Source organism: Molothrus aeneus, chromosome 2 (genome assembly GCF_037042795.1).
Source record: "Molothrus aeneus isolate 106 chromosome 2, BPBGC_Maene_1.0, whole genome shotgun sequence".
Taxonomy (NCBI): domain Eukaryota; kingdom Metazoa; phylum Chordata; class Aves; order Passeriformes; family Icteridae; genus Molothrus; species Molothrus aeneus.
In genome coordinates, this window is record NC_089647.1 from 33,871,890 (window position 1) to 33,888,662 (window position 16,773).

The window sequence follows — 16,773 nt, forward strand, 5'->3', positions numbered from 1 at the left end:
ATGGGTAAAAAATAGTTCTTTTTCAGGTAACAAACCTATTTTCTTCTATGCTGTACTCAAAATGAAGATCACAGAAGGCTGTGTAGATGTTAGATTAAAAAAAAACTAGAAATATTATTGGAGAAAATGCCTCACTTTCTCAACTTCAGAGATAAGATATTCCCTTTCAGTGCCACACTTCCCATAGAGCAGTTTTATGGTCCACTTGTATTGTGTATTACATGCAGCTACTTGAATACCACACTAGTGTTATCAAACTCTAACAGTTCCTTTAACAGCACACTTTACTTGTTGGAAAAGCCCCACTGAAAAGCTCTTGACAGATTTGCTATGCATGCTTTTAAAATGATTGCTGTGTTTTCTCTATATTCTCAGCAACTAATATGCACCTGATCTTTTACTCTTGTCTCTGTATCACCAGGCCTCCTGAACCTGTTTACAGCACTGTGAACAAACTGTGTGATAAACCACCTTCTCCTAGGCACTATTCCCCTGTCGAGTGTGACAAAAGCTTCCTTCTTTCAGCTCCCTACCCCCACTACCACGTAGGCCTGCTCCCTGACTCTGAGATCACCAGGTACTGCATGCGCTTCTTCCTCACCTCCTTTGTTAAAGTGCATGAACATCACTGGATTTATCTCATAGTTTACATCTTCACCACAGATCTTTTTCTACAGCTTGTGCTTATTTTTAACCATGCTTTCACATCTGCACCACCGGGAGATACATGCTACCTTGGTATATAATTTTGGTCATCCAAAATCCAGTGATGAGCACGGGCAATGTTTCGATCCATTGGAATGGTGCTCTAAATAGGTTACATAATATGTACCATATTTTGCAACTGAATTCAGTGTTTGTTTCTCTTTGAGTATGGAAAGTGACCAAGACTTCACTGAAAGCTGTAGTAATTTGTTTTGATTCAGTCACTTTATTCCTTTGTTGTGCATACTTAGTTCACTGAGCATCTCTGTGTTTATAGGACAGCTGCCTAAGCCATTCAGAAGAAATAGAGCAAAAAATAATCACCTCCCTCACCAAATCATGGTTAAGAATGCATTTTAAATTCAGCATTCCCTAGACTAGCTGTGCTCTGAGAGGATGGTTAGGAAAGCCTAAAATTATGACCATTTCCATGACTGAAATAATGGAAGATCTTTCTGTAAAACATTGTCAGTGATTGACTCCTGATAAATATTTAATGAAGGAAAGCAGACTATGCAAAACCTTACACTAGTATAACCCAGCTATTTCTCTATAGACTACAAGGATAGTAATAAACCATTTGCAAACAATATTTGGGAGATAGAGGAAGAGTTAGGCACAATTTTTCTAGAGTGCTTCCTTTGCTAGGAAAAATTCTATCATCCTTTTTATTCTAGAACAGAAGAAAAATAATTATGTTTGGAGCTTTGATCATAGACATTTTCAACAGGAAACATTTTCAAAGCAAAGAATAATGTGGAAAGAGCAGAAGTGTGTAAGTGGAAAGTAAAATGGTAAATTAACGTAAGATACACTAACAGGAAAGAAGCCCTGGGGATTAGGAAGACAGCCATGAAAGGCATTGCAATACTATGAAATGGAAAGCTCCATTAAAAAAGCAAGAAGACAAATACTAGCAAAGAATGTTACAGATGTGGTGAAACCATGCAGAAGATGTCAGTTTATTAGAATGAAAACAGTGTAGTTTCTAGAATTTGTAAAAAGATGCTTAATCAAAGTGGTCCAAGTGATTAGTCAAGCTGTTCAGCGCAGTGGAATTTGGAGTGAAACAAGTTTTAGTGATTATTACAGTGTTTTATAAAGGTGTAAATATGTGCACAAGGGTGCCAGGCACTAACAGAGTTACTCAAAATATTTTAATTTCTCCCCTAATGTTGCCTTAAATTTCATATGTGGGCAAAAAGTTGTAAAAGTACTCTGGTTCTTTGGGTCAAGTATAAATAGGAGTAATTTATCTGTGCATGGCAATTCTCCTGAGGTTTTAGAATGAGACAGTGGTAGAGTTCATTATAGAAAGACTATTTCAATGGTCCCATTAGAAAGAAAGGTTCCAACTTGAACTAGAAAGTTAAGTGATTGGGTTCTAGTGGATGTTGGGGCCATGGAGTTGAGTGCCTTGCTAAGCACAGAGAGAGGTAGTTCATTGCTGAATGGTTGATCTCTCCAGACATGACTACTATGGAGAGAGGCTGGGGGATAAGATTATGTTAAAGCTGCTTCCTGCAACCGCAGGCTTAGAGGTCAATAATCAGTAGAGCTCTGGAAGGCTCATAAAACTAGGCCATTTTGGCACCTGAATGTATAATTCTGTACATTCTTTTGCTTTATGATTGATTGATTGATTGATTGAATACTTGGTCATCAGATATTTGATAGCCTAACATCAGGACTTGGAAAGCTGGGTATTGTTCTACTGAGTGTGAGTTAACAATTCTCTTTAAGAACGAGGTTTCATTTATCTTCATTCTACTTTGATATAATTTTGAGCTCTAGTCCTTGTATATTTAATGAGTTTGTTTAAATCAACAGTCCAAAAAAACCTGCAAAAAGAACATAAAATATGAGAAAAGACACAACTCATGATTAAATGCTCTGTGCTATACTCTGCTACATGCTGTTGCAGAGGCAACTGATTACTATAATTTGTAGTTCCTTCACACTGTGAAATAACATTCAGATGGAAAATATGACAGTTTTCCATGTTCTCAATACTGTCATCTTTTCCACAGGACTCTGAATAGTTGAGTGTGGAGGAAGACATTTGAAATAATATTTCAGCAAATGCCTTTGGTAAGGAAAGTGACAGCTTTACAGTGGATCATGATTCAATTTCCAAATGGACTCAGTATTCACAGCTAAAAAACAGATTTTAGAAAAGTACTGATCTCATTTTTACCCTAATACAAGTGGCTGTTCTTCCGAGAGTATTTAATGTACACAGCCCTAAATTTCCCAAAGGCAATGTGGTTCAGGACTGTATTGTGTGGAAAATGTTGAAGAATTAATCCTGTAAAAGACCCTGTTTTAGATCCACAGTCGTGATACCACCATATCTGTGGGAAGTTATACTAAAAAATAATCTTTGAGATACTGACCAAGTATTTGGAAAGGTCCCCCTCTACTCACTTAAATTCCTCAAAGCTCTTTTACTTCACATTAAACACTTCAATGAGCTCCAGTCAAAAATAAAAATGTACCTCACTTTCTTCATGCAGACTTCCTAGAAAGAGTTCTGCATCAACATTTGTGAGCCTCAAGTTTGGGGAGGAAATGGCAGGGATTATTTACTTAGTAATTACAGTTATTGTCATATCTCAGCACTCCAATATTGAGAATCTGCTGTTGATCTGCAGGAAATTCAGTTTGACAAATGACTCTTCCAGAGGAAGAGGAACATGATGCCATATTCTCCCAACTGAAGTGTCTGTAAGCCAGTCAATGACTTTCAAATTGCTGCTCCAGATAATTTGTCAGCTGCTCCTCAGATGATTGTTTTGTCAAGGCTCATTAACTTAATAGGCAGAGAATTCATAGGGCAAAGCTTTATTTGTCCATAATAAATTCAAGTTTATAACCCTGGCTTTTATGGTGGTCTGTCAACTCCTGGGAGATTTGGAGGTCTAGAACAATGTACTTCCATTTATGATAAGTGTAATTAGTTTTTTGATTGAGATATCGGTTCATATGAATTGATACTAAGAGAGCTATGTCAATGTGCAACAGCTGAAAATCTGTACCATTGAAGGCAGGAGTAGAGAGAGAATTTTGGAGTAGTGAGTTTTCCTTTGAGAGCACCATGTGGGAATGGATGTGGAGTACTCATGTTCTGGCCCCTGTCATTATTGACTATTATGTCTACAAATAGAAGATTATTGGCAGTGAAAGAAGTCAGAGCTCATAGATGAAGCCCTCTTTCTACAAACATCAGATTTTATTTCAACACTGTGTGAAGCAAAGTGTTCCCAGGCTTTGCACTGAGAACTTCATTGCATTCCCCTCTACAAAGACACACTTGAAAAATGCTTTGGTTTTTCCGAGAATTCACCTCCTTGTATTCACCGAAATCTTTCTGGCCCTCTAGTTCCCAGTAAACTTTTTGGTAAAGGGCTGCCCTGAAATTTTTGGCTTTTTTTTACTTTATGTTTTTACTTTCCTAATAAGTCTCTGATCATATGATTTTTGTTTGTTTATTTGTTTGTTTGTTTTGGGGTTGGTTTTTTTTGTTTATTTTTTTTAGTACATTTAGGGAAGGAACTAATGGTTGGGCTTCATTTCAAGGTATTTGAGGAATCAGAATAATGACAGCATTTGCATTTTTTAGAATGACCTTTGCTTTCTTTGAGATGGGGATTAGGGAGAGAAATAACGTTGGCATGAGGCTCTAGGGCAGAGCCTTGAAGGAAAAGTGTGTACCTTTGCATTAGTATTCAAGGGTAACTGAGCATTGTGGAACTTCTAAAAGCCACAGGAATAAAAGTGTGCTGAAATGGATGCAGGCATATGGGTCAGGAGACTGCAATGTCCTAAACCTTGATGTGTGATGCTGCTTCCAGTGTGTGGCATGAAAGGGTCACTGCACTCCTGTGGTCTCTGCAGCCAGCCTGGTGCATGTCTGCCCTAAGCACTGCAGCCTGTGGTCCCCCCCATGTAGTTTTAGGGATCCCTGGAAATCCCTCCACAGGCCATGAAGGCACTGAGGAGGTGCTGATCACTGTTCACAGACCCTGAAAGGAAGTTAAGGTAGCTGCACTCAAAGGTGTGAGTAGTGAGCCTCTCTGGTAGTCACTCTCTCATTATTAATATCTGCACAGCCTTTTCCTTCCCAGTAACCTGCTGGGAGCAAGCTTATTGTCAGAGTGATGCACATAACTGCACTTGTGTGTGGCTGCCTTCCAGGGAGGCTCTTGTCATCTTTATTGAAATTCACACTGTACAGGAGTACTCATCGTCCCCTGTTCAATCCCATGTGTTTAATATGGGAATTATATCTCCCAAAACATATCATGCCATATTTTGTGGTTCTGAAATGCCTGGCAACCTGAGAATGGAGCCTATCAAACAACCAGTAAAATAGCAATGATATTATGAAATCAAGTCTTTAATGTGGCCCACATAAACACAACCACCTTTCTTGAATTTAAAAATAACTTCTACTGCTAAGTTCTCTTTGTTTACCTGTTTTTTTGTTTGCTTGGGGTTTTTTTGGTAGAAATTTCAAATACTAATTACAAAATGGGAAAATAGTCTGTTTAGGTAAAATGGATATAAATACTCAAATATTTAAAACAAGAATCAGAGCAGATTTATGCTTCTTATTTTAACACCTTCAGATCAGCTTCTGGACTGATCTGCATTTTACACAATCCAGCCACAGACAGCAAGCTTATATATAATGAAGTACTACTATTGAAAAACATTGCTTAAAGACAGTGGAGGGGAATAAGTACACAATTTTCTGTGGATTTTTGAACATAAAAATAGGCAATAGCAAGGTTCAGCTTATTCAGTGTCAATGAAAACAACCTAACCTTATAATCACAAAAAAAAACCCCAACTTGGAAAATATAAGATACCTAGTTAAAATAATTCTTAGTGAAGTAGCTCCCTAGAATCATAGGGTGGCATTCAAAAAAGTGAATACTGTGGGTTTTAGTTTTGAGAAATTATTTTAAAGGCATACTTAGACACACATTTAGGCATTCAGAGGCACAGAGCACATACCAACCTCTAAGCAATTTGAGATTAAACTGGTCATCACAAGGGTTGGCTTGGGTGCTGATGTTCATACTGATGGGAGTTGAAGCGTCTTGGTGATGATTTCATTGAGAATCAGCTGTGTGAGTGCTATAGCCTTCACTCCTTGAACAACATCTTTAGCAATTCAAGCACTTCTTTAGCTCCTAGACCTTTCTGAAAATAAGCCTGGAGACCTTGACTCACTGGCAGGAGCACACATCACAGTGGGTGGCAGGATGCAGCCCAGATGAATATAACATGTTATGCTTGACAGGGTTGTGCTGCTTCTGAAAACACCTTCAGATATGCAATATTTTATAGTTATAAGGGAAAACACAACCAGCATACACTGTGCTGATTAACTGTCTGCAACTTAAATGCAGTGTTCAACGTAGATTGTCCCTGCTTGTGAATCAGCCTCCTAAGGCCTTTAAATTATTTAAGGATCTTTTGGAAATGATAGAAGTTAATTGTGGATTTTCTTTATCACTTTCAATTAACAAATTAGAAAGTCCTAACGGGAAGTTTCCTATAATTTCTGTTTAATCCTGGCTAAAGTGTTCTCTTCAAGTAAATGATCCAGTCATATAACTGTTAGGGTTAATGGAAGAAAAATGATGCTGCCTTTCAATCTCAGCTCTCATGCTATTTTGTGTGAGTGAGTCTCTGACCCTAATAAGCAGAAGCATTCCTATAAACTCATTTAAGTGCTTTATTTTTTTTCATGAGGAGTCTTCTATTTTGGACTCTATTAATTAAAATTGCTAGGAAGATGCAACTTTTAAAAACTCAGAGAGATGCTTGCAGGAGAATCTTAACCTGTGAAGGCATAAAACCTCTACAGTTCAAGTGTTTAATTATGTAATGTTGCAGAAGCCTTTCAGGTTTAGATGCAGTGCTTCAGGTTAGAGCTGCTGGGCTTTATTTGCAGTTGTGCTGCTGACTAATTTTCTTCAGTTGAGCAAGTCACTTAATTCTATTTGCTTTGCTTTGTCAGTAAAATAATCCTCTCAGTTATATTAAGAATAATAACTACTATTGTTAAACAGACTAGAATAAAAATTTTAAAAGAGAAAAATGAAGGTATTTGTTCTGCTCTGTCATTTGGGAAATGTTTCGTATTTTTTTAATATGGTTTGATTTTAAGAGATAATGTGCTTTCTTGTGCTACAGATCTCCTTTTGTTCACAGTCTGCACCCATGAAAATTAAACTGTATATTCTTAGCTCATAAAATGGACAGAAATATTAATTCAGTTCAGTTAAGTAGCAGTACTTTCTTTACTATGTCTTTACAGAAAAAAAAAGACAGTTCTCAGTAAGAAAACATCTTTAAATCACTAGTATTAAAATCTTCCTGCTGTTTTGATTACAAGCAGAGCTACAAAGAGATATCTGTGAACAAAGGAAAGATATCTCCTTCCTTTCCCTGCCTGTCAGCAAGTTCTGAGTCTCAGTCTCTGAGTCACAGAAAATGCTCCCAAAGTATCAAAAGTCAGTCTCTATGTGGTTTTTTTCTGGATTAACGGTGAAGACTGGAACCAGGACACTAGACAAGTGTCAGGCTATATTTAATGGTTTTGTGCCCAAGGATTTTGGCAAGGGCATTCAGTCACCAGGCATGGGGAGCTTGTGGTGGAGCATGACCCTCCAAATTGAAGTTGTGCTTGATGTCTCAGCCTCAGAGGCTGCCATTCACCACTAAGGCTGGCTACAGCACTGGCTGCCTAAACACAAGGCATGAAAATAATCCCATGAAAACCCAGCCAGTTCCTAACCCAGTTCACACAACAACTTCCTTGTTTGAAATGGACATTTCTGTGAGATATGTTATTGTTTTCAATGTACGTAAGCAGCCTCTCAAACATCTAATTCTGCTCTCTGAAAATCACCTTGAAACAGTCCTTCCAAATTGACAGAGTACTAAAACTCCAAATACAATGTTCAAATTCTTCTGAGTGTGGGGAGAAATTCAAACCCATATATTGGTTCCCTTTCTGGTTCAAGTATATTCAGAATAAATGACAAAAATTTATCAGAAACTGTCACTCTGCTAAGGAGTGTTGCAGTAACAAGCTACTGGAGCCATTCACTATTTCAAACTTTGTCCACAGTGACAATTATTACCTGACAACTGTCTAAAGGCCACTGTGAGAAATAGGTTTGGAGATCTCAGTTTCATTCCTGTGGACAAGTTTCCACATCATAAAAATCATCACTCCATCTGTCACAGTAATTGCTAGAGTCTTGGCTCATCAGAAAAACCAAGAATAAATTTAACCTGGAGAACAAATTACTTTTTTACCCCATGAGAGAGTTCTTTGAGCTTGAAATTAAATATTACTGTGGAGGCAGAGTAGATAAAGCTATGCTGTGGCTCCCTGTGCTGTACCTGTTGGGAGAAGAATGGTTTCTAGGGTTGTAACTGCACAGAAAAGAGCAGGAAAGCTTTCTGGTTAGAGCAAAGAGCTGGAAACTGAGAAATTTGCCTGTGCCACTGACAGGTTGTATGACCTTGGAAAATGAAAACTTTTTCAATTTTGTCCACTTGTGAAATGGGTGGCAAGTGTCTACAGACACCCCCAGCAGCCCTTAGGGTTAAAAGATATTTCCAGCAGGTGGAGATATGCAATAATTTCTGCACTGCATAGAAAAAGAGTGATCATTAGTATTAAACAGAGTGAAAGAGGGCATGGTGGAAAGTGGGTGGGACCTCTCATTACAGCAGTGTAGTTTGTCAGGGAAATGTGAGAGAATTATAACAGTAATAATGATCCTTCCCTCAGCCCTGCACTAGTCTTGGTTTGCACTGCAGTTATCCCAGTGGAATAATGTAGTGCTGGCTCAGGCACCCAGATTGTGTTGTATGTACGCACCAACATTTATTTTTGTCGAAATCAGCTCTATATGTAGATATTTTCAAATATGTCCAGTTCCGTTCATTTTGTCAAGTCAAATAAAGTCTGACTTTACCCCAGGATATATCTATAAAAATGTTTGTACAGAAATCAGGAGGAAGCAGTCTCTGAGTCTATGCTAGGCCAATGATACTGCAAGCCTGTTGGAGGACAATGTTGTGGGAGGCTTTTGCAAAATTGAATGAGTTGTTTAAATTGGAACCTCATCTCTTGTAGTTGTTGATTTCACTTTATGTCTTCAGTCCAAAAAGTATAAAATGCTAATTAATGGAACAGCCGGAAACAGAAAAATACTAACTTCAAGAAAACCCCAGATGTGATGGGATCCACATCCTGAGTCTATGCTAAAATTTCTACATGATTTTGTTTTCCTTTTCTATTTTTTCCTCACTGTCACAACATACAAGTACCTTTATGTGTCTATAAGGATAATAATATTTCCTATTATAAAGAGAAAATTGATTTTAGTAACCAAAGGTTGAAACACGGAGGTCACATTTTCTGCCATTTCTTTGTTTGTAAAAGGCCATGCAACCATCATTAAGAGAAATGTGATGAAATCTATTGTTCATTTCTCATATTACTGCTGAAATAGTTATTGATTAGTACTCTTTACATTTCCTGTTTCAAAAAAGCATTTGTTGCTCTTTGAAAATATTGATTATATAACTGGAACCATCTACAGAGACTTCAGAGTGATACAAGTAATGAAAACTGTAACACTGAAAACTTTAAGGTGTTCAAATTTTGTTTAAATTTTAGCTGGACTGAAAGTCTCAACATAACTTTGGGGAGTTGTTGTAAGTTGTTCCCTGATTCAGTCTGACAATACAAATGCTACAAAGGAGTTTATCAAAATGGGGAAAACAGCAGAGAAGAGAACAAGAAATTGTGGAAATATAAACTCCCATTTACCTGTATTGTACATTTATGTACGTGTGCTACAGTTAGGAAGTTGTTTTTAAATGCCATCTGAATAAATATCATCCTTATTTTAGTTAAACTTGCATTCTGGTATGGAGAAGATTTCTTATTGATTTTAATACATTTTGATGGAAATAAATCTACATTTGTTAGAGAACTGACTGTCATAAAATAAAAGATGGGCTTTCAGATAATCGCACGAGTTAAAATCCAAATGACTTCTAGTAAGACACAGATTTGGAAGTACCTAAATTACATTTTTAAAGTGAAATTTGAACCAGTGTAATACAGGCCAAAGATCTATAGGCAAGACTCTCCATTTAAATTCTATGGTTTGGCGTGCACTTGCTTTGTGAACCACGACAATTTTGCTCAGTATCTCACTTTGGTTATTGAATTTTCCTTCTCTTCACCTTTCAAACAGAAAGGAGCCTGAGCATATACTTGCTAGAGCCCTTTACCACCCCCCTGTAACTTCCTAATTAAAGCTATTTCACTCCAGTTCATTCATCTCAGTATTTTCTCACTTTCCTGTTTGGTGTGAGAAAAAGTAACTCAGTCCTTTTCAAAGAATATTTTAAAGCTATCACAGTGGGTTTTGGGTGGTTAGAGGTGCTATGCTTTTGACCATCAAAATTATCTTGTGATTACTTGAAAATTATTTGGGTTTTTTTTGCTTTTTTAAAATTTTGTTGTCTTCTAATGATGTAATCTAAGGTGAGATCTAAATATAACTTCAAATCTTAAAAATTACTGTTGTAGATTCCCTTTCAGCTCAGAATATGCATTCAGAGTTTGAAGGATAATTTATGTTATCCCAGCACAGTAGGATTGTGCCTATTTTCACTCAGTTTCTCTTCCAACTCCGTAGCTTCTTTGAAAAATTCATGCCATAATTTTTTTCATGTTAGTTCAAAATTCTGAAAGTGTGTGTGTGTAGGAAATGACAAAGTCGTGCTATGCAGAAAGACAGAAATGTTTAAAGAACATTGGTTCATTACTGGGGCTGTTCAGATACCAACTGTGTAGCTCTGAGGTTGTAGAACTCACCTACCACTACTGTCTCCATACTTGCATCCAAAATTTTGCCCAAATGTAATTTTGAGAAACCAACACAAGAAAAGCAGGCTATTCTGAATTTACTGATTTTTAATGTCTCCAAAAGAGGGGGTCCTTTTCTTACTACTGACTGTGGAGGACCTTGAGATGTGAACCAAAATTTGAAAATACTGAAACCTTGTTTTGAAACTGAAAAAGAGAAGAGGGGAGATTCAGAGTTAAAATTTTTGTCAGTGTAAGTTATACATTTACTGTACTTCAACATAGTTTCTTAAGAGTATTAATTTGAGAAGTAGTAAGGGGTGGCAGGGGGGCAGGGAACAGAGGAACTGGGAAGGAGAGAGATGGATGCTTATTTATTACACACAAGTCTAGGAGAAATCTAGTACACTAGATCTACACACAAGTCTAGTAAAATCCCAAGCTTGAGTTTTGGTAGGAAACATTGAAAAGGCCAGGAAAGAAACTGCCCTTGATAAACAATAGGCACACATGCAGAGATATTCAGTGCATATAGTTTATCAAGGGCAGTTTCTTTTTTTACAATTTGCAATAGTAGGACACATTGACATAGGAGTTCACCATAAGCCAGAGTGATTATAAGCTGCTGTATCAATATGAAGTCATTGGGAAGCGGTTTTCTTTTTGTTCTGCCAAGAAAAGAAAGGAAAAAAAAATGTGCATTAGGTATGCAGAAAGAGTTACAAGCTCTAAACATCCTTGAATTTTGTAAAGGTCTAGTTATGCAACTGGCCTTTCTGGGTTGAACCTAAATTTAGCCAAGTTGTCATTGTAAATTTGTATGTAGAATTTGTTAATGTTTTGGGATTTAAAAGAATTAATTCTTTAAAAGGTGTTTATTTCATTTTTAAAGAACAGCACCAGAAGCAACTACTTTATCTGATTTTTTTAATAATGCTTATAGTGCATAAAACTACTACTGTTACTGCAGAAAAAGCAAGGTCAGTGAAAGTGACAAGATATTAAAACACATTTTTTAGCTGACAAAGGGAAGAGGAACTTTTAGTTTGACTTTCAAAATTAAAATTTCAATATTGTTAAGGAAACACAGGAAGAGAAACTTCACAGTCCCTAGGAAGATGCAAAGACAATGTCTTTTTCCAGAGTATTTCCATACTCCATGCAGAAAATGTATCATTTCACAGATAATTGGAGTTGTTTGCCTTATCTTTTGAGGATCATCATAATTCTTGCTTTCATTATGTTGAAATCACTACACTTATGAAGTAGGAAGAAGGGAAAAGAATGCAACTCCAGCAGCTGAGTTCTAAATAGCAATGACTGTATCTGCAATCAGGCTTTCCTAAATAGCAGAGTGAAGCCATCATAGTGTGGAATGAAAGAACACTAGGATGTGCACCTGAGCTGCACTGAAGCCCACGTGGGTGGGGTACACAGCAGGGAAGCCAAATACCTCCTGCTACTTCTCCCTGGTATTACAGTGGCCTGTGCAGCCCAATGCAGCACCAAGGTCCCCAGCTGGTTCCAGCCCAGGAGGGTTAGCTGATGAAGCAGAATAACCTGCTGCCAATGAATGCCCACACTGATTAATAGCTGACTTGGGCATAGTCAGCAACGTGTAGGCAGCTCAGCTACTGATCTGATGAAGGCTGCAGAAACTATAATCAGAACTCAGAGCCTATTTGAGGTACAGTGACTAAGAGTTGCAGGTAGGAGGACTTGTGTAGTATCTGTGGTAAGAGCAGGGCTGTACTGGCTGTGTTGGAAGCAGAAGTCATACAAGTTTGGTTAGGATACAAACTCACCTAATGCTGTCAATGCACCATGCAGAAGAGAATTCAATTTTGACATTGCAGATTCAGCACTATGAGTGAAGGTTGTTCATTTTTCCAATCAAACCTTTACAACAATTTAATTTATTATCCTTCAGTCAAAGTGTATAAGAATTCTTGTGTTACAAAGATGTCTGAAGTAGGGAATGAATTCATGAGTGTCTTTTAAATCATAGGCGCTGCCTAGAATACTGAGCCTCAAATGAAATTTCTCCTGGTTGGTATGTCCACAGGATTTAGAAAGGGAAATATAGAAAGAGAGGAACTTTACTCGTGATGGAAATTTGAGTCCATTTTTCCTAATGGATTTTGCCTGGTTTCCCAGATCCTTCTTGTAATCATCACTCAACAATTAGCATTTACATTGGTATGCCATGGATTACAAGAATAGGTCTTTCAGCTAGGGTACTCAGATTGTTCTTTGGAACAAAATATCAAAGATTCAAACCTTTCTGACAATGATAGCAATACAGGAATCATGTTCAACTGATTATTTTCCTTACTTTTCCTTTTTTATTTTCCTTGTACAATACCTTAGTGATTTGAATTAATTGGAAGACTAGAGTTTTATGTTTTGACAAAAGTGGGATTAGGCAGCAGGTGTCTGCAAAGGAAGATCATTACAATACCAAAACCAAATTATATCTCAGCAAACACAGGAGAATTACATGACTGTGTTAGAGTTAAACCAAGAATAACATGGCAACACAATTCTGTAAGCAGTTTTCATGTTGAGGCTGGGTGCCACACCACATGACATCATTTTTTGTAGCATCACAACAGCTATTTCTCAAAAAGCCTTCATTTGTTTAAATGTACTACTGTGTATCCTTCTTAAAAAATAGCATCACATGGCAAATTATTGGAATGGTAAAATCAAGCAGCATGGACTGTTGTTTATCAATAATCTTTAAACACAATGCTGCAGTATAAAGTTGTGGTTCTGAGTAATCACTACTATAATAAGAAAGGGGTTTTTTATAAAACTAAATATGCTCTTCACCAAAATAGAGTATGCTGTGATATTTTCACACTGGGTTTCTTTAATTTCTTTCATGTTGAAATTTTCCAGTTCTACTATTCTTGCATTACCACTTTAAAATGAAAGAAATAATTTTAATTAGTTTCAATTTACAGAAATGCAACATTGATGCAGCTTGGAAAATTATAAGATTACTTCAGCTTGCACACAGCTTTAATTTTGTCTACCTTAATATTATTCCAATCACTGTGAGAGTCTGGATATGTCATGTATCTTTGTTTTCTTAGAGACGAGGAGATGGCAAATGGAGAAACTAACAGCTTTACTAAGGTCCTAACAGAAATCCTCTGTGAGGCTAGGAAGTTTCAGACTCACTTGCCAAAACAGAGAATACAAATCAAGAGTACCATGTGCAACGTTAAATTTTAGTAGTGTACATATGAATGTAAATCAGTGTAATTCTCTTTTTGAAAAACTGACAGATCTTCATTTGAGTTATAAAATCAATCAGTGCAAAAAGGTGAAAGCTACCATTTGACTTGGGAATGTTGATTCATAGACTGATTAACCAATATCCTGGAATTTGGTAGTATTGTAAAGACCCTTTATATTGCTAACAAGAAAAGCAAAATTAATTAAAAGAGGTCCTTATACATTCATTTAAAATTATATTAGGATTTCATCACTTCAGGCTTAGACCAGTCTTTATATAGAGAATAAGATGAAGTGTGATGTGAGAAAAATTACATTGCACTTTCTTTTTTAAAATGCTGATAGTTTTACCTCTATTCTCAATTGGAGATGTGCATATTGTAACATTTACTGTAAAAAACAGGTCTTGCCATCAGTGAAATACATAAATTGAAATAATTACTCTTTTCCAGAATTAATTGACATTCTGCTTCCACATGTATAGCTGGGACTGATGGGAAGCAATCTCTGGTTTGTATATAAAAAGATTCTGCAGCTACATTGTTATGATAGGTTTAATAAAAAAATACAAGTTTAGGTGCTTCAAAGGTGTAGAATGTATCTAGGCCTGTCTTTGACCTAGAAGATTAAAACAGGAATTAAACTGTTCCACTTAACTTGGGTACAGAAGTTTTCATTTTTGTATCCAGAGGTCATGAGTAATAGAACCTTCACTGGGTTTCTTGGTGTGCATTTACCAAAACATATTTGGAGAATTCCACTGGGTAAAAAATACGATTATTTGAACAGGCATTTTCTATAATAGTAGAATTCCGTGGTATGTTGGAAGAGAGATGTAACTTGAAATATAGTGTTATCAAAGCAATTGTGAACACAAGAAACCTATTGCCATGGAATTTCTTGCCAATTTTGTGAATCCAAGATTTCAAAATATGGATGACTATCCAGTGCATGGGCTTATCCTCCATAAAATTTTTTCTATCATCTAAATAATCCATATTTCATATGTGAAGTGTTCATTGATTTCAGGTACTCATAGGTTTTCAGCAGAACTGCTTTCTCTTCAAAAACAACACGTGGAGAGCTGAAGCAAAATGCTGCAATGATAGCTCAGTTCATGTGCATAGGATAAATATGGATACAAGACGCTCATATTCCAAAATACCTTCATCGTGGCTATTTCTTTTTACAATGCTAAAAAACAATGGAATTCTGATTTAGTGCTAGTTAAGGTTAGATGACTTGTTGGTATAAATCCAACTGTGACCATTTGTATTGATTGACTCGTGTTTCCTTGTGCATCCCTGTCTGTTATTCAGATGTTTTCTCTTAAGCAGCAGTATTTCAAGTCTCAGTGGAGCCAGTGCAACTGGCCAAAACGTGCAAACCAAAGTACAATAGTACATGCAGAGGGAAGTAATTAGTTGGTAGAAGCAAAGACTTACTTCTAGATGAAACTCTTTGTTTAAGAAATAAAACATGAACATAGAAGAAACATGGCAGTGTCTTTATACTAAATTAACCTTGAAATAACCCAAGAGCCTTAGGTTTGCTGGCTCACTGATGAGAAGATTGTATTATAAGGAATGATCCCTAACCTATAAGAAATACTTGTAAAGTTTAGCAAAGGGAACTCAGGCTTTTGTTCAGGACTTAGACTATTTTATCTTAGTGATGTTAAATTAGTCACCAGAAGGATCACAAATTGACTGTGTATCAGCTCAGTCACATATACGTGCTTGCTAATTTTGGAAACCTTTTAAAACCATTTTCCAATGTTTTACTCAAATGATTTATCTATTAAGTTTTTAGCTAAACAATTCACCTTAATGACTACCACAGGCGTAGAGTCAAAGTCTTCATAAATTCCTTTCACAATTCTCTCCTAATTAGCTAAATACCTCTTCAAAGATTGAATTTAATAACCATCTTTAAATAAATGGCGGTTTATATGTCAGTTTATGAATATATGGATTGACATAATGGAACATATCATAAAAAATATAGCATCATTCATCTAATCCAGTCTAGGGCCTATAATCAAAGCCAGGCAAAATTAATTACTAATGTTGTTAGGTAATATTACAGTCATCTTCTCTGGGAGAGGCTTATGCCTCATGCCTCCACTGGGACTAACCCCAGAATGAGAAAAATTAATACAGTTTTAATTTTTTTTCACGTCTAGTTCTGGTGTATACTTCATGGTTAGACCCCATGGAAGAAGGCACTCAATGATTCCCATGAAATGCTAAGTCCAACTTCTATTGATTAAAAATATTCAAAGGTCATGCTTCATATAGATTAGATTCGAAGCAGAAGAGCTTAAACTGTTGAATAGCTTCACTATTCGCCTTTCATTTTGACAATACAGCCTTTATACTTCTGCATTGTCAAATTGCCATTCCCTGCTGTTTGTCCTTATCCTGTTGGAATATTGTTTATGTGCATTGTGTTATTTCTGCATTTGCTTTTTTCTCTTTGTGTATTTTCGTAGGATTGTTGGGTTTGTGCTTGGTATAGCTGCACACGCACACTTGCATGCTGGGCTGCTTTGAATGACAGAGGAAGAGAGACTAAATAGCTGCTTATGTAGGATTGCATTCTCCTCACCTCTGCTCTGTTTAAAAAAAATACATATTCAACCCATATTCCTAGCTTGCACAGAGATAATGTGTGTCCAGATAGAAGGGATAACATTATCAGAAGGTATCACACAGGTGCAGTAAACACAGTATCAGGAGTAACTGCAATATGGAATGTGTTTTTCTGCTAAATTTTAAATTGTAAGTTGATACTCTTTCTGTTGTGATAGTCCTATTTGTTTTAATGAGACATGTCTGCAGAAGCTGAATGTACTCCTTCTCTGTAATTCAATGCAATGCACACATGAAGGTTATTAAGCA

General features: G+C 36.6%; 1 protein-coding gene across 16 annotated transcripts in view; it reads left to right on the forward strand.

The window, feature by feature from the left end:
* DLG2 (discs large MAGUK scaffold protein 2) overlaps positions 1-16,773 on the forward strand; it is a 988,724-nt gene that overhangs the window by 739,784 nt on the left and 232,167 nt on the right. For 12 of the 16 annotated variants that reach the window (XM_066572327.1, XM_066572326.1, XM_066572328.1 and 9 more), the window contains one exon: positions 422-577. The exons of the other annotated variants lie outside the window; for them this stretch is intronic. In XM_066572327.1, coding sequence (XP_066428424.1) covers positions 422-577 — 156 coding nt within the window. The remainder of the gene's footprint in view (positions 1-421; positions 578-16,773) is intronic. 16 annotated transcript variants of the gene reach the window in all.